The following is a 19,838-nucleotide window of genomic DNA, read 5'->3' as shown; positions in this document are numbered from 1 at the left end:
AATAGGTTTATATGAAGCTCATGTTACCTCTTGTATTTGAGATTTGGTATATTATTACTGGAATTATTACGGGAATGACAAACTAACGGGATTTTTATTATACACAAATGCAATTGTTGGTTGTAGGGACATTTTGAACTTAGTTCTACCAACTCAGAGTTAAACAGACATGTTTAAGATAGTGCTGTGAATGTGTTTTACTGTGAAAGTGAATGTGTGCTATGAATGTGTAGCAGGAGCGATAGTTCGGCTCGACCGCCACCAAAGGGAAGATCTTCCGCCAGGCTAGGTGTTATGCCTGGAGAACCGCGGCTCCGACGATGTTGTGTCGGAGGTTGTATATATGCTCCAATCCGTGAAGTCTTTGCTTGCGCGATTTAGACTTTTCGCTGTTTTTGACTGATAGCGTCGCGTGATTTTGTTTTTGTGACTTGTGGCGTAGAGATGTCGCCACGAATGTGTTAATTGTGAATTACCTTTCTCTAACACTGTTAACCATCGAGGTTTAGGTACCTATATTGCCTCTTAGATGCATAAAATCTGTCAATACAAGCTCTGACTACATTAGCATAATTCATTTCCATCGGAATCTATTCCATTACCAGCATATCGCGAATGGAATAAATACATTTATTGCTAAGAGCCACTGACATACATCACTTACTGGACATGACATTCATCTTTCTTCCTATAAAAAGAGTAATCCAGTGCCGTCTTTTCCGTGGATGGCGTTAAAGGCAACAAGGGAAAGGCTAATCGAATTAAGATTCTCCTTGCATCATTAAACCATATAGCTGAACGTGACCTTTCAGTCTTTTCAAGACTTGGTTCTGTCTACTCCACAAGGGATATAGACGTGATTATATGTGTGTAAAGATTAAAATTTCGTATAAATCAAATAATCATAACAATGTTTTAGATAATTGTGAAGTTGACGTTATTGAAGAAAACGATGCAGTGCAGTTTGTTACCCCTTTTTCTGCAGGCTGCTTTGAAGCCAAAATAAAACAAAAGATATGACAATTAGGTATTATATGATATTAAAATGTCCCGTAACCCGTGTTTTGTTCATTAACAAAAATTTAGAATTTGACAGATGTAATTCACCCATTCTATCAAAACACCGTCTTGTGAGAAATCTTATCCGTCAATATAGAGGTCTATGGCAAGGCGGCAGTATATGGTAATGAAATTGGGTCTCGGCAGCGCGCCAGCTATGATGGATTCATGGGATATCTCGTGTCGTCATTGCTGTAACAAATTTGAGACACTGCGCATCATAATGTGATTGGAATCTGCTTCTATTACCGAACCTCTGTTTATCGGAAAATGTTATGTTTTATGTAAAAAAAAAAGAATTTATTTGTAAAATGGACTAAGAGGTATCCCTAACGAGGTAGACAGAGCTAACATTCTTGAAAATACTGAAAGGCCACGTTCAGCTATATGGTTCTTCATGATGGAATTCAGATTCAAATCGCCTACAAGGGGAATCCCAAGTTTATAAGTTTATCGAATCAAAAATAGCAATTAATGTATATTTAAACAAAAGTAATTAAATAATTTTAATATTTTCAATTCTGGTAGGCCGGGCCTAATTAGTTGATTACTAGAAAATTACTTGCTCGTACATTTAGCTACGAGGTTTGCCTTGGTGCTACGAAATGCGTAGCTCAGCTACGGTTTCCGTAGCTCTTGCTACGAAGGCACTACTCGTAGCAAGCTACAAGATATAAAGCTATATTCCCGGTGGGGTAGGCAGAGACATCTTTCTACTTGCAACAATCCCTGCATAATTCTTTCGCTTCGTCCACATTCATTACTCTGTTCATATGAGCGCAAAGGTGAAACATTGTTTCAGGTTTGCACCTTATCGAAAAACATACAATTGATACTTTTATTTGCAATTGATAAAGTTTAGACACTATCTATGTATATATGTCATCTTTTCTTTTTTAACTTCCATATTATAATTAATGACTGTGCTTTTGCCACTAATTTCATATATAGTACTACGCATATTTCGATGTGATAGTGTTAATTGGAATAAGTTTTATTAATGACAGTATTAACATTTCACTAATGCACGGTAATTATTTTAAAAGCTGTTCTGTGTTTTAGTATCCAACTGCGCTGTAAATTTCTGTAACTATATAACTTCTAACCCTAGTTAATACGAGTATGTTGTTTTAGGTCTCTTAATTATTTCTGAGTATTTAATGATATAAATAACTAAGGGATATGCTTATAAACTTGAGATTCTTCTTTTAGGCGACTGGCTATCAGTCTTTTCAAGGCTATTGGCTTTGTCTACCCCGCAAGGTATATAGACGTGATTATTTGTATGTATGTATCAAAGGAATGGCGTCTTTTTTCAGGCATCTCATTTCATCATAAAGTAATGCAGCTGAACATGGCCTTTCAGTCTTTTCAAGACTATTGACTATGTCTACCCCGTAAGGAATAAACTCGTGATTATTATGTATGTATGTATAAACAGTCAGAGAGTCAGAGTAAGTACTGGGACTTCATACCTCAGAACAGCTCCTAATATTCCCGTGCCCATCAGCGCGGCGCCTGCCCCCATGAGGTAGTAGCGGTGCTGAGCTGCCTCCGCGCCAGGGGACAGCTGCACCAGCCCCACCACCAGCACCACGATGCCCAGGAGAAGAGAACCCACCACCGCGTGCAGGGCTGCCACCTTTAAACGAAAGATTGGATGAAAATGTATTTTTGCTGAGATCAAATAAGAGGTTACTCAGTTATTAATTACATTTAAAAATGGTGGTACTTACTAAAATTGCTTGTTGAAGACTCAAGGTCAAATGGCTATTCAGACAGATGGTGTTACTAAAACTGAGTCTAGGGCTCGTCCAAGCTGTTAAGGCCTGCGCCTCTTGACGCCTCTCTTCTCTACCCCTCCTACAGCGTAAATCTACTGAGTTCCAGATCTTACTAACCCACACATATACAGCTCATTCCTTAGTGCTGGTCTGGCTCTGCTGAGCTGCAGAGGAAGATGTGAAGGCCTGCAACCCCACCACCTATCATTCTTTAGGTCTACCTTCCGACACAAATATAGAGCTATTTTCTCAGCCGGCGCTGTTCTAGCGAAAGAATCTGCGTTCAGGGCTCAGCTGATCTGTAGTGGTAACTAGAAATGCCTTCACCTGCCTCCCCTATTTCTTGAGATCTAACCTTCCCACAGACAAACAGCTCATATTACTCAGAAAGTGCTGGTCCGGCGATGATGTGGCGTCTACGTCCAGGGTTAGTCAAATTGCAGAGTCAGCTGAGAAGCCCTGCGCTCCCGCTACCTCTCTTTCACTTCTTATAGTCCTCCCTCTTCCATACCCCATCCTACAGCTAAAACCACTTGATGTCCTCAAAGTCTTACCTTCCCACACACATACAGCTCATTCCTCAGCCGGTGCTGGTCCGGCGAGGGCGTGGCGTCGGCGTCCAGAGCTCAGTCTGATAGTTCTCTCTCTTCTATACCCCATCCTACAGCTTAAACCACTTGATGTCCTCAAAGTCTTACCTTCCCACACACATAGAGCTCATTCCTCAGCCGGTGCTGGGAAGGCCTGCGCTTCCGCCAACTCTCTTTCACTTCTAATAGTCCTCCCTCCCTACAGCTAAAACCACTTGATGTCCTCAAAGTCTTACCTTCCCACACACATACAGCTCATTCCTCAGCCGGTGCTGGTCTGGCGAGGGCGTGGCGTCCGCGTCCAGGGCCCGGCCGAGCTGCAGAGGCAGCTGGGAAGGCCTGCGCCCCCCGCCGCCCCGCTTCTCCGCCCGCCGCCGCTCATGCCGCACGGCCACTGCAGGCATCGCGCCGATCATTTTGGCTGAAGATGTAACGACTGTATTGGAGTTATAAGCCGTTTTGCACGCGGCAAACGTTACATGGGACAAGTAGATGTTGTCTAGCTAAGCCAAGAGACGTGATAATAATGCGACGTATTAAGATAATGCCGAAATACTTAAAGTGACGAGCTGTCAACTAAACCATTTAATCGACTGAAGAATTGGATTTGATTGCACGTATCTTTATATTCGTTTTCTTTGCAAATTTTCGAGTAAAGTATTTTGATGCGTCATCATGTAATTTACATTTAAATATTCATAAAGCACAAAATACTCGTAAAAGGCGGCTAAGGGACAGGCTCATGAACTTAAGATTCTTCTTTTAAGCGATGGGCTAGCAACCTGTCATTTATTGAATCTTAATTCTATCATTAAGCCTATCAGCTGAACGTGGCCTATCGGTCTTTCAAGACAATTAACTCAGTCTACCCCCAAGGGATAAAGACGTATATGAATACATGTATGAATGACCAAAATACTCGACTGATTTTTAAGAAATTTGGCACGAGTACGAGAGCATGGGACCAAAGACCAAAGTATAGTCTTAGTCTATAGTCTTGTGTAACCATCAAAACGTGTTCACTATAACTTGGGGCTAAGTATGCAATCAGTCAGTCAGTAACACAAAAATGTATTCTTAAATAACTGAGTTCCCGCAACTCAGTCGTGACGAACTATTCGTATTGACATAATCAGTTCTACATTCATTCATGTTTTTTTTTTAATGTAGACAATGTGCATTCGTCTCCGATTTAGATTAAAGAGATCTATATTTGTAAATTGACGTCCGATGAAAATGCTGCAGTGTAGTTTGTTCCGCCGCTTCTTCTACACATGCGCTTTGGAAGCGGTAGTAGTTATAATAAGATTTAAGTGATGTGACGTCAATATGTGATACCTTGTATCCAATTTTGAAAATAAATCTATTCTATTCTATTCAAGTAAAGGAAGCCGTGGGCATTTTCAAAGAAATCTTTTCGTTCCCTTTATTTTCTTTGTAACCTCGAAGTTTTAGTCTCATTGCGATATAATAACTCAGAGACACGATAGTCATCCATTTCCTGCAAGGCACAATTGTTCCCTTATTCCCATGAATAAATTTCGGGAACTTGGCGTGTCATCTTTTATATTTATTGTGTTCAGCGTTCTCGTTAATTAATAACGTTGACTTTGAGTAAGATTATTTGAGTATTATTAATATTAGGTTAAAGTTTGCCCAGGACATCAATCTTATTAAAAATTACAATACATACATATAATCACGTATATATTCCTTGCGGAGTAGACAGAGCCAACAGTCTGGAAAAGACTGATATGCCAGTGTCAGCTGTCTGGCTTATTGATAGAATTGAGATTCATATAGTGACAGGTTGCTAGACAGTCGCCTAAAAGATGAATCCCAAGTTTATAAGCTCATCCCTTAGTCGCCTTTTACGACATCCATGGGGAAGAGATGAAGTGGTCCTATTCTTTTTTTCAATTACATTGATCAAAATTTACAATTCTCAATATTATTGATCGTTGGCAAGGAATACTTACAGCTCATCTTCTCTCTCATTCTATCTTTTGTTTCTTTGAAAACCTAAACATTAAAAAGCAGTAAAGACATTAAGGCTTTTTTTTTATTGTCTTTAACAACTTCGCAGAGGATTCCAATTCTCCCACCTTCTTGACCTAATCGGGAATACAGCCCGCGGTCCTTTATATTTTAAACATTTGACACGCCCATTCCCCGTTCCCTTTCTGACATTTATTTTTTTTCTATCTTTCTTTCTTTTTTGTAGACGTTTGTCAATACTTACACCGCTGATTTTCCCTTGGTTGTAATAACGACTGGAGCATATCTGGAACAAATGACGTAACGTGTCAGAACCATAAACATTTAATATAATTTATTTGAGCGAAATTAATTCACTTTCATGACGCGAATTTCAGGAGAAATTTTGTACAAGAGCATTACATATTTTATTGACCAATAACTAAAATGGAATTCACTTGTCATTTTTGTAACCATGTTTCATAACCAGTTACGAAAATGATTTTTGTTGTCATAACCAAAACAGAACTCGGTAAAATTTTGTTACAAAAAAATGGCGGCCCGAAAGTCTGCGAAATATTTGGCGTTTCAAACAGACCACTCTATTCAAAGCTCCACATTTACATTGTCACGTCGCTCGACACATTGCCAGCAGAATCCCTTTTGTTACCTATTTCGAACTAGTCTGAAATACACAGAGGAAAGACAAAATTTTCGTGTGCCGCGCAATTTGCTCTGTAAAATTTTTCGAAGCTTTAAGTAAACACATTTTTATGTATGTTTTGCCGTTTATACATTCTTGCCATGTGGTTCCCGGCACTTTAGAATAGGAGCACTTCACTTTACCCATGCGTGTAGTAAAAGGCGACTAAGGGTTAAGCTTTTAACTTGGGATTCCTCTTGGTGATGGTCACTATTTGAATCTCAGTTCCATCATTAAACTACACAGCTGAACGTTGCCTTTCAGTCTTTTCAAGACCGTTAGCCCTGTCTACCCCGCAAGGGACATAGACGTTAGTATATTATGTTTGTATGTATGACATATACATATATGTATTTTGGCCAATACTCAGAGCCAATCTGTATTCATATTCGGTCGGTTGACTTTCAACTACATGTTTTCCTCCTACCAAAGCTACCTTGTTTATATTTCCTCTGGGAATACATGAGTACGAATTACTGCCTATGTGGTGAGAATGAGTGAAGCAGACAGTTTTGCTTCGGAACATCCCATTCCGCACGGCTGCCTGTCTGAGGTTCCCAAACTGTATCAAACACCTGTATTATTTATATGAATAAGAAAGAGATTAAAAATTAAATGTACCACAGACTGTGTTAAATAGACTATTACTGTTAAATATTCTTAAAATGATGAATTAATCAATGAATTAATTAATATAAGCTTCCCTCTTTCTTCCCCTTGGCGTTCGGGTTATATCCTCCTCTCTCTCGAAAAGAGTCTATATAACTTATCCGGTAGACAGAGTAGACTAAGGGTAGATAGAGCCAATAGTTTTGATAAGACTGAAAGACCTCGTTCAGTTGTGGCTTTATGATGGAATTGAGATTCATATATTGACAGGTTGCTAGCCCATCTACAAGAGGAATGCCAACTTTATAAGCATAGGCTTAGACGACTAAGGGATAGCCCTTAGTCGTCTTCTATGACATCCACTGAAAAGATATGGAGTGGTTCTTTCTTTAAGTGCTGGAAACTACACTGATTGACACTCAGGAAATAGTCATTAATACATGGCCTAGGTAAAATTTGAAAGTGCCTTCATGAAAATCACGCATTTTGACGATGCTCTAAACTAATCGCAATATCTATACTTATATAATAAAGCTGAAGAGTTTGTTTGTTTGAACGCGCTAATCTCAGGAACTACTGGGTTTTTTTTTATATACTTTAAATACACTAGCAGCTCATTAAGCTGATGAGTGTGAATTTTGATGCTTGGAGATTTTTAAAGTTTGTCTAGCCGATTCTTAATACAATTGACTGAAGGAGCAGTTATAGAGCACTAGAAGCTTGTTTCATTCTGTAACAATTGAAAAATTATTTTTGTCTTGAATAGACTTTTATCGAGGGAGGCTATAGGCTATATAAAGCTACAACTATTAGGAGCGAAGAAATAATGGAAAATGTGAAAAAAATAATTATTCATCATTGAGGGCTTCAATGATGCTCAAAATAACAGCTAGTTGATGATATGAGTATAAAAAATCAAATAGTTTGAACATCACTGTCCTATAAATGTCACCCGCCGCAGTGTCCCGAAATGGGTCACGCGTCAACTTACACTGTTAGTGTTACCTACACTTTACTTTCATTTACGGGAGTAGTCGTCGACCCCAATTTGACCATGTCTAAGTTAAGCACGGCTGACGGGGGCATATCATTAGGATTTTTGGGAAGCAAATAGAGTCATTTGCTATTCTAGAAATAGACTAATTTATAAAAAAAAGAAGCAGCTTTCTTTTAAACAAGAGTTATACCTTAATTTACTATGACTTATTTAAACTTTCGCGTTGCTTTGTAATATTTATAAAAACATAGGTATTTATATACGCGTTTGTAACGTGCCCTTAATTTATCTCGGCCGATTCAAATCATGTCACATCCGTCCGAGATAAAATAAAGGTACGTTAAGTGCGCGTTTAATAACTGTATCACTACATAGTATAAAACAAAGTCGCTGTTTTAGTCTGTTTGTCTGTATGCTTAAATCTTTAAAATTACGCAACGGATTTTGATGCGGTTTTCTGTAACAGGTAGAGTGATTCAAGAGGAAGGTTTTTATGTATAATAACATTTATAATTTTGCACCCGTGCGAAGCCGGGGCGGGTCGCTAGTTATTTATAAACTTAATTCACATTATATTACGAAAATTATTAATCGGAAAGATAGCATACGTGATTATATGCATGTATGTATGTATGTAATTATGCATACATAATCACGTCTTTATCCCTTACAGGGAGACAGTCTTGAAAAGACTAAAAGGCCACGATCAGCTGTATGGTTTTATGATGCAATAGCGATAGGTTGCTAGCCCATCACCCAAATAAAGAATCCCAAGTTTGTACTCATTTCCCTTGACTGACTTTTACAAACTGCACGGGAAGAGAAGCAAGCTAGCACACACTATTCTTCTCTTCTCACTTCTTCTCTACAGAATGGAAGTCGGCTTCGTATCTCTTGATTTGTATCTCAAAAACAGATTTGAACACGCACTAGCGACGTGTAATCAGACGCCCTAGTTCGTAATGTCCAATTATCCTTTATCCACTTTTACGTATAGAATTACTTATTCAGAACGATGTTGACGTCATACTGTAATTCCTGAAAGTCTCGTGGCCTTGTAATGTTGCTTATTTTTGTAACGCAGTTAAGTTTCGTGGACTAGATATTATTTTTCTATAGATGATGATAGGTAGAGGTAGGTTTATTTTTAAGTAATTTCCAGCCATGAGGAAGATTCGCCTGCAAGGTTTAATTCTCACATATAGTAGGCATTAGGTTACAACAAATTTTGCCGTAGCAAATAAATCTTATAAGTATACTAGCTGTGCCCGCGAATTTGTCCGCGTGGAATTGTTATTTTAGGTACCTATCATTGCCCGTTTTTTTCACTTTTTCCATTATTTCTTTGCTCCTTATGGTTTCAGTTTTCAGACGTTTTATAGCCTAAAGCCTTCCTCGATAAATGCTCTATTCAACGCAAAAAAAATTTTCAATTCGGACCAGTAGTTCCTGAGATTAGGGCGTTCAAACAAACAAACTCTTCAGCTTCATAATATAAGTATAGATCTGGGATTATGACTTTTTTTCAACATGAAAATATTATTTTATTTATGTGATTGGTTAAATTTTATAGTGATTCAATTTATTTTTTATGACTATTCCTATGTTTTTGTTCTAACTTACTCTTCTCTGCCAATATTCTTTGGCGTGCACATAAATGAGATATTAGTTTAAAAAAAAGCGTAGTAAAAAGGGTCGCGACGAATTGAGAACCTCCTTCGTGAAACAAGGCTTTGAACAATGTTAAGTATAACCCGCGGATTCCTCGCAATCCCTTTCATTTAGAGGGTTCCTGACCTACTTGCAATAAAGCTGTATTCCGCTTTGCTGCGAAGTAGTTTAAGCTTATGGAGGACGAATCGGGAATTCATTTAATGGAAATGGGATCCTTGCGTCTCTCTCTCATCACTGGGGTGGGTGACCTGGAGGCCTGAAGTCTGAAGGCCTAACCTAGTTTAGGCTCCAGTCCACCTCCCAATATAAATTTAATTTTGTTGAATATTTAAATTTTGGCGCCTTCCATTACGGTGACTATGTGTCAATGTCATTTGTATCTTTTCTTCCCTTCAAAAATAAACGCTATACTGTGTGGCTGCATAAGTGTGCTCTTATTTTAAATCATTTAATAATATATTATTTAAATTGCTTTCATATAATTAAAATAACAAATTTGTATATTGGTATGTTGTGGAAAAATAAATCTTTTTTCATCTCTGCGTGTTCCCGGTTGCAACCCTTCACAGATGTGTTTCGGGGCCCGGGGTCCGCTTTCCGACTTGGTCCGGTTTATGGCGTCCGTCGAAAAAGGATGCTTGCGTATTACTTACTAGAGGCCGCCCGCGTCTTCGTCTGCGTGAAATCAATCCCGCGGGTACTCCGGGATAAAAAGTAGTCAGCTACCAACATACCAAATTTCATCGTAATCAGTTTAGTAGTTTTTGCGTGAAAGAGTAACAAACATCCATACTGACATCCTGACATACTCACAAACTTTCGCATTTATCATATTAGTAGGATAATGTTATTTATCACTGTTTAATAGATTAATTTGAAAGCTGTGTGGTTTATCATGAAAATAGTAAAATTAAAGGCAAATAATTTTTAATGAATTTATTAATTAATAAGTGTAATAAATTGAGTGAAATAACAAAATATGCTTAACGTGAGATGACGTGATTCAATGCAAAATGGACGTCACACGAGATATAAATTTTTATTTATTAATTTTTTATTTTATACGGGACAAATTACACAGATTGAGTTAGCCTCGATGTAAGTTCGAGACATGTGTTACGAGATACTTAGTCAACGATACTATATTTTATAATAAATATTTTTATTGATAAACACCCAAGAACCAGACCAATCAGAGATAGTTCGTTTCTCATCAGGCCCTGACCGGGATTTGAACGCAATTTTTCGATTCGGAAAAGTAGTTCCTGAGATTAGCGCGTTCAAACCAACAAACTCTTCAGCTTTATAATATTAGTATAGAGTTAAACACAGTGTATAATGATACACTGTGTTTAAAATAATATTATACCTTAGATAACTGAGGATATGGCTTGACTGAGAATAGAACCAGCTCCTGTGGCATGGAACGCGCAACGCAGTTTTTGTCGCGTGAATAACTATCGCTGTCCCGTTCATCGCCATAATGAAAAGTGCAACAGCGATAGTTTTTCATGGCATATTGTAGGCATTTGACTATGCACAAGATATTTAATTTATATCTCGTGTGACGGTAGGTATTGTTTAAATCCTAAATATTACAAATTGGTAATCTAATAAAATACCCGATATTAATATTCAGAGGATAATTCTTGCAGTCTTGAGTCAAAGTGACTTTTGTTTTAATTATAAGATAAATATATGAAATATCGTAAAATCTTTTAGTTCAACAATACATACAATAAGAACCTATTTCATTTGAGTAAAAATATGTGGATGTATTTTAAAAAGTAATCCCAATGTTATTTATTTCTCCTATTAAAGTATAATTTACCAGTTTTTAAATAAAAAATATAGCGTCAGGACAGGAGTAAATAACTCGTATATTTTCATTGTTAAAGGAAACAATTGTTTTTTTTTACATGAAATACGGATTTTTCTGCGCAATTTCATTGCCTTTTAATGTAGGTATTATGTTTCGTGTACATAAAAAAAAATACAATATACAAACACGATTTTTTTTCCAACTGTGCATAAATGATTTTATGAAATGTTTATGTTATATGAGATTCACAAAATAACGTGTATATCCAAATTATTTTTGACAATATAACACAATTACCAATGACCAAAAACTAAATAATATTCATAGGTACAAATGCATACAGAGATGTTTTAATTAACATAATAAATGATAACCCTGTTCTTATTTATAATATAGATATATTCATTTGTCGAATAATCTGAATGTTCTCAAAACATTTCTTATTTCATTCTGACATCTTCGATTGCAAATTTGTACATATTCACTCTTCAAATCGCACTATTGTTTTGCGTTATTAAACACAATAAGTTTTCAGAACTTTGATAGTGCTGATTTTATTTCCTTTGAGACACAGTTGTTAGTATCTTTGAATTCTTGAAGAGAGTACAAAAAAACATATTTCTTAAATTAACACGAACACGCTTAAAATTAATACATCAAACAACACAGTGCACTGTTATTTAAGTGATTTATAATAAAATGCGCAAAAGCGTTCACAAAAATGTTTTCACGACACCGAAATTATGTAAAAAATGTCACTAAGGCCTTCATATTGTAAGCCAAAATCTTACTTCTTCCTCCTGGCTTTAGTCCCGGTTGCATCCTCACCACTCTGGAGAGGAGCCTGGGGTATTCCTTTGACCGTGGATCCTTGATTGGGTGAGTCAGGCTTTTACACGAAGCGACTCCCGTCTGACCTCCGCAACCTTTACAGGGGAACCTAACCCGTATTGGATCCATGGTTAAGAAGACAAAATCTTACAACCCTGTAAAGTTATCATTCTTACAAAACTCTAACATTGATTCAAAAGATTGCTTCGTATAAAACATTTGTGTATTCATCTCAAATTGACACCTGATTGTTTATCTGTTTGCTATTTTCTAAAGGTGGTAGACTGGCTATTTTTAGCATTAAGTTCACCTTTTGTACCTTCAAAGTTCAATAAAGTTTTAAATTAAAAAAAAAAAATACACTTTCGATTTATGAAATGTGTTTAATTTAGAATATACTGTAATCATTACACAAACACATCTTTTATTTCTCGATTTCAAACAGTAAAATGATTAATTCATACTCGTAATACCTTCATAATTTCATATTCTTTGATTCGGGAGTAAGACTGTCTTATCTACTCAAGACAATGTCTTACAATATGTGCGGCCAGCCTAACATGAGTTCACAACACCAAAATCTTAATGAAACATTCTAAATTAAAATAAACCTACACAAAATGATCTTATAACAATCACAGGAGTTTCCAAATGGAGTCTGAAGTTCTCGTTGCCTTTTACGTATGACAACAATTATATTCAAACTTTCCTACCAAAACAATTGTGACTGAAGACATTTTGATTATTTACATATATTAATATCTACAAGATTTAACATAAACAAATTAAATAAAAGCTTTCAAAAACATGCAAATATGGAGGTCTTTTTCTGGCATTATGTTATTGATATTTTATATGCTTTTACTGTATAAATATAGGCTCTACAGTCACAATTATTTTGTAGCCATAGAAATCGAAATAATATAAGACAATAGAAATGGCATTTTGCACTTGAAACTATAGGAATGATCAGTCATCGCCTTGCAAGTTCTTCAAGTTAAATAAGACTATTTTAATAACGTTTTTAATAAACAGTTTAAATGAACTGTTTGTGGTATTAAAAGTAAGGACACCATCAGTTTAAAAGGACACATACTTTACCACTTCTATGGTTTTTCGTATAGTCTTGTAAATATTATTCCGAATTCTATGTTTGCAATTGATGTCATTTTAAGTCATTATTGACAGATGAATATGAGACGTAAATTGCTAAAAATGAAAATTTTCTGCCAATTGTAATTTAATGTGCTTCGTGGAAGGCATTCCTTAAATGAGGAAATATAAACTCGCGGGGTGAATATATAATTTATACATGGGTAGCTTACAGCGACTATTCGAATTATCCTAACACTATGTATAAAAGTAGTATAGGCACGAGAAATCTCATAATCGAAGTGTGCAAACACTATAATTTGCGCTATGCTGGTGTGTGCTATTTAATATATCGATATTTTATTATTCACATTAAGATAATTTATAAAATCATGTCTTACGAAATAGACTTAAATTGTATAGATTTATAAATAATTAAAAAAATATATAAATGTGTTTTAAAAACAAATTAATGAAACGAAAATTAATTCTGGATTATGGCAAATGAAATTACTGCAATGATGTAAATAAAAAAATATATTTATGTTTGGTTCGCTAATGTGAATAATAAAAAATCTTATCTATAGATAGAAAATATGCAATTCCTCCAATATATTGATGTTTACTATATTGATTGTGTAATTATATTTTGACCATTTAAAATTCGAATAAAATTATGAATTTTACTAAGATATTATAATATAATTATAAATTATTTATGATTTAATAAAGGAAAATCTGTGCTTAAAACGTATAGTCTCACCTTAAAACCATTATGCTTTGTTTTCAATTTTTTATCCAGTTTTCCAGTCGATAATAATGTGCCTTATACCTATCTTAGTTTCTTACACCACTAATATAATACGACAAAAGGAATGTTTTACGTTATTTTTATGAGTATTTAAAGACAATCTTCGGCACCTTGTCATCGAATGGTTTTGACCTGGTAATGAATATTTGCGCATTTGTCACATATTTCTTCTTATAATCACATGGCTGCTACCTGATATCCCCAGAACGAAACAACATCAATTGACATTTAACAGGCAAATCACCTTTTCTGGATGAGTGCAGGTAGTATGAATACAATTTATTCCAATAAAAATAAACTGTCGATTAGTATATTTTTATAGCCATCTTTGCCTTACAGACACAGTTATGAGAAACATAATTTTTTTTTGACAGATCAGTTGATTGGAATATAATTGGAATCAATATTTGCACTATAAGAACTGTTTCTGATCTTTAAACAACTATCCACATTTCCAAACATTTATATTACAATTACAACTTACACTGATCATCCATATTCTGTGACTAATGCCAACACAATGATTTTAGGCTTTCTTATTATATACACCCACAAGCTAGCAAGTACTAGACATCAAGTGACGTTATGTTAGGAAAATATCATAGTATAACCCTTTAGACCGACGCATTAATTTTTAATGGCTAAAGGAATAATTGGACTACATAAATCCGTGTCTGAAATTTTGTCAATAAATTATATTTATTTATATTTTTAATTTTAGTCAACACGATGGGGAGGTATGTCTTCTTACCGACAATTTAGAATATTTTTTTTATTCGTATATATATATATGTTTTGTTAACACAGTTTCTCATAAAGATATTTTAACCTTAATACTTGACAAAATTTCAATTAAGACAACGGCTTTCGTTAATAACTGCGAACTATAATAAAATTTCAATATTTTCCTAACATTTACTTATATATCGATAAAATTGTGCTTTTAATATAATACAAATAGTGAAATAGTTTAATAAGGCAATGTTTATAGACAGCATTTGTTACAATCTAAAGGGAAGAGAGAAAGTTTGACACAAATGTGGAAAGCAGCCGTAATACGTCGTACATTGATATTTACAGCCGACGGTACATTTGCAAAATTATTCACATAAATATTCCTTTGCACTCTTGACGGTGTAATACGATACGACCCTCTTTATTTTACTACAGTTCACTTGTTTCTTTACTTTTTTGGCGCTTTTAAGAAATATCTTTACGCTGTATGGCCTATTGTTTGAGAAATAAAGTCTTCTGATTGATTGTATTATGGTGTTTATATTTTTCGATAAATGGAAGTATATTAACTTATTTTTTTATATTAATATAATTATTTGATTAATGATTACCACGCTTTTTCCACATTTGCAATGTAGGAAAGATTAAGATTTACAAAAAAACGCTATGGAAGAGAAAATTGAAAGGTGAACTCATATAAATTTTGAGCATTATGAAGCTAAGCTCGTGTTATATAAGCTTATAATAATATCATTAAGTATACATATAATCTGACATTCTGTCCGACTGACGGTCATGGAAAAGGTATTCACAGCCGCAAATAAAATAATTGGTAACAATTTATATTACTTAACAATTAAAATAATCATAAATTAATTTATACTATTACAACCTTTGAACTGTTTACATAATACTTATGTAATAAATAATAATTGGTAACAGTTAATTAATTGGTGAAAATGAGAAGCTCAAAATTTGTTGTTGTTACTTTTTATATTAAAATCTGAAAAGCTTAGGTTTAGAAAGAATGGAACTTACATTTCTTTTTGTAACATTTTCTCATTTTATAGAAATTACTTAAAGTATTTTGTGAGACGCACACAGTATATAATCTCACCAATATTATACCATTAATCAATTTTGAAAAAGTATAATGTTTTTTCCATTCTTATTTTGGCACCTTCAAATATAGTTTCAGAAAAATTAATCCATAAAATTTCGGATCTAAAATGTTTCTAGAAAACATGAACTAAAAATATTCAGTTAACTAATCACTTTACACGATAAGGACAAACAAACATCAATATAGTATAAAAATGTACAGATATAAGAATAGTATATAACAATCAGTCTCAAGCCAATACATGCGGAATGACAATAATTAAATTTACACAAGATACCCCACTTACAAATGCAACCTATAAATAAAAAGTCTGATGATAAACATCAAGGTTACAATCGTAAATGGGGCTAAACTTACTGCTAAAATCTACCAAAGAGTTGGTCCATCTGTTAAAAAATATTAGATACAGAAGCGGTGGATAACGAAGAAATCCATTGACACACAGCCACTGAAGTTCCGAAGCCTGCTTTTATAGATAACAAAGTGGCGGAACATTGAATCGACATACATGAAGGCTTTAAACTTGTTACTGCCAGTACTGTTCTGCAGAACAGTAGGAGTTCGATTTAGTTCAGTTGATCCTAATAATAACTCGGTCGACAAAGTTACTCGATCTCGCCAATTCACTACCCGATTTTCAGATCATTTCAAACACGAACACCAAAATTTGCAATTTGTGTGAAATAAAGAATACACTGCAAGTATTTGAAGGGGAATTTAAGAAATGAATTTTGCAATCTCTGTTCACATCCTTGACATGATCATGTATCGTCCGTCGGAGAGCAACTCTCTGGTGTCTGATGGTGACCCCGGACTCAAACTGGGAGCTACTGAAGGTGTAGAATATGTGTCTCTGTTGAAACGTCCGAGTCGCCTGTCAGTTTCAGAGGCTACTGATATTTCTTCCTCAACAATCTGTTCTAAAGGGGACTCTCTCAAAGCATCACCGTTGGTAGCCAGAGCGTTGACAAACCCATGAACCCGATCAGGTGATGGTTCTGTGTACGTCTCAGTAATAGTTTCTGGCAACACTTCAGCTGCCCTCGCCCGCCTTGCATTCTTCGTGTGCATCCCACCGGTCTCTGCGTCCCTTTCTAGTCTATGACCAGATCGAGACCTAGTCAGTTGTCTTTGCACATAATCTTCCAAGGCGTCTTCCTCGCTCTTAGTTAAGTACTTGTGGAGAACTATCAAGAAAATGCCAATCGCCAGCGAGAAAATGCCAGAGCAGACTAATTCGTTGAACCAGCTGACCGATCCGATGCTGCTCCAGGACGTGACGTCATCGGGCAGCCAGCCAGACCCGACGAGGAATAGCCCCAGAACAAGGAACACCACTCCGAGGTGGAGCATACCAACAGAAGAGACGACTTCATTGTCGGATGTTCTTGTTTTTTTGAAGCGTCGTCTTTCTAAGCTGCCTGTTGAGCAGTGTGGGGATGTGACGCCCGACTCAGTCGATTGGAGGGAGTAGCGTCGTTCTTTGGCTCGCTGCTGCTCGGCGCGCCGCTTGCGCTCGCGGCGGATGGCGAGCGCGGAGTGGAGGCCGACCGCATGCATCCTGCAAGCACGGGCACGGGTGAGTGGGGGTCGAGCGTCGCAAGCGCAGCGGGTGAACGCGGCGGTTGCGACGCCCGGCGGTGGCCGCAGGCGCGGGTACGCACGCCTGACATGACCGACGACCCGTGCCCGTGCCGTGCCGCGGTTCAACATTCATCCAGCAGTACAAACGAGTATCAATAATATTTATAACCCATATTATAGATTTAATTGTTTGTACAGACGCATTCTAAACTTTTACCACTTCTGTATTGAACTTTTTTTAAATGTCTTAAGTAAGTTTACTTCTTTATTTTTAAGTTTAATTAATGATTTCGACTATAATTTTATTAGAATCTGATTATGAAACTCTTTTTTTAATTGCACAAATAAAACAGTGACCACATAAATGAGTATTTCATCTTGTTAGAACCATTGCAAGTGGCCGCAACATATACAATATTCAGTGTAATCAGTGTCGCTTACATAACACAACAGGACAAATTACCGCATTACAGTGGTAAATCGTTTTAGTTTTGCTTGTAACATGGCCTGTACTTTTGTTCTTAGATTTCCGCACAGTTATTTTATCTCGACATTACGAGATATGGCGACATCTGCTGGATAAATGTCAAACTATATTATATTACATGTCCGCGATTTATTCGAACGCGGTTAACGGTCGAACAATGTAGAAATCGGAATAATGTTAGACAATAGAAATTCCATATTGTACTTGCAACTATAGAAATGTATCGTCGGCTTACAACGTACGCAGTATCCCACGCGAATGTAAAGTTGTAAAACAAATGTCAGAATTCAAATGTATTATGAAACAAATAAAATAGTCTCTTCTGTAGATAAATAAATGTAAATAGAACATGTTATTTCAACCATCAGTTACGATGTCACTACTGGTGATAACTACTGGTGAACAGTAGTTATCACTTCTATAGTCTAATAATATTCCGAATTCTATGTATTTTTTTTAACGGTTCAGTCGAGAGACATTTGTGAATGGTCCGCATGAGAATGTGAATTGAACACAAGAAAAATCAAGAAAAGATGTGTGATGAATAATTATTTTTTTCTTATTTAAATGTTCATGAAATTCTAGTAATTGACGATTGATTAGAAAGAATCTTGCTGTGTAGACAAAGCCAGCAGTCTTGTAAGACTGACAGGCCACGTTCAACTGTTAGGCTTAATGATAGAATTAAGATTCGAACAATAACAGGTTGTTAGCCTACGCCTATAAGAAGAATCCGTGTGGTTCCCTGCACCATTATAAAAAAGTCTTACCCGTGAATGTCGTAAAAGGCGTTTAAATTTAGCTCGATCTCCGAAAACATACAAATTTATATTAAGTAACTCAAAAAAGTTTTATAGCAAGCTACCTACTATCATACTAGCATTAGGAGATTACGAGTACTTATAAATGTACTCGTAACATTATAATGACTAACCCTGAAGTCCAGTCCGATAAATTATGCACATCCCTCAATTTCCGGACAAAGGGAAAAAGGGGAAGATATATTACCCGGATATGGAAGGTCAAAGAGTCACAAGTTGAAGAATATAATCTTTTACAAACGATTTCACAAAGATTTTCTTATACCTTTTATTATAAGAAAGAAAAAGTGATTGACATTATCTTTCGTTTTGTTTTGACGGCCTCTGTGGCACAGCGGTAGTACGCTTGTCTGTGACAACGGAGGTCCCGGGTTTGAATCCCGGCCAGGGCATGATGAGAAAATAACTTTTTCTGATTGGCCTGGGTCTTGAATGTTTAGTTATATAATATTTATTATAAAATATAGTATCGTTGAGTTAGTATCTCGTTACACAAGTCTCGAACTTACTTCGAGGCTAACTCAATCTGTGTAATTTGTCCCGTATATATTTATTTATTTAAAAGCGAATGGATTTCATTTTGTAAATAAATTCGTAGAGGTTGTTCAATGTGTATACAATGGTTAATGTGTATTTTTATATTATTATCTTACCATTTTATTTATTTTCACAGTTGACATTTTAAAATAATATAACCAATTCATCTTTTTTTTTAATTTTCATTATGACATAACTTTATATAACTAAGGTGCAATGCCACACATATTTTTCGATTGATTTCAGATGTACCTATGAAGTGATATGACAGCAAGTTAATTACAAAGCTAGAATACAAAGGTTTATGTACCTGTGTGTCTGACTTGAACAAATTAGTAACGAATTATAAATTTCATTTAACTCCCACGTTTGTGACTTAGACTTAAAGCCTTCCTAGCTATAACTTATCATCTGTAATCATATCAATCGGGTTAAAAAATTAAATTGTTTATATCAAATGAGGGCAGGCCATTGAAAAATATGAAGTGGCTCTTAAGAGCGTGGGCCCACGTTTCAATTTCAAGTGACGAATTTTATGCAAGTCCTTCAACTTGAGGCTACCTACGTAAGGGATGATAAACGGCCGCTTTTAAACTACTTTA

General features: G+C 35.7%; 1 protein-coding gene across 4 annotated transcripts in view; it reads right to left on the bottom strand.

The window, feature by feature from the left end:
- Positions 1-19,838, bottom strand: part of LOC106142335 (uncharacterized) — a 61,745-nt gene that overhangs the window by 4,494 nt on the left and 37,413 nt on the right. Inside the window, exons 2-4 of one of the 4 annotated variants that reach the window (XM_060947033.1) lie at positions 5,676-5,717; positions 3,670-3,827; positions 2,535-2,701 (exon numbers count right to left, since the gene is read on the bottom strand). In XM_060947033.1, the coding sequence (XP_060803016.1) occupies positions 2,535-2,701; positions 3,670-3,827; positions 5,676-5,715 (365 nt within the window). In that variant the 5' untranslated portion in view covers positions 5,716-5,717. Of the gene's footprint in view, positions 1-2,534; positions 2,702-3,669; positions 3,870-5,675; positions 5,718-15,947; positions 17,369-19,838 lie in introns of those variants that run through there. The other 3 variants (XM_060947031.1, XM_060947030.1, XM_060947029.1) reach the window with 3 other exon arrangements.

The sequence above is a fragment of the Amyelois transitella genome, chromosome 12 (assembly GCF_032362555.1).
Source record: "Amyelois transitella isolate CPQ chromosome 12, ilAmyTran1.1, whole genome shotgun sequence".
Classification (NCBI taxonomy): domain Eukaryota; kingdom Metazoa; phylum Arthropoda; class Insecta; order Lepidoptera; family Pyralidae; genus Amyelois; species Amyelois transitella.
The sequence above is the reverse complement of the archived record's forward strand: the minus strand, read 5'-3'. Positions and strand labels throughout refer to the sequence as shown.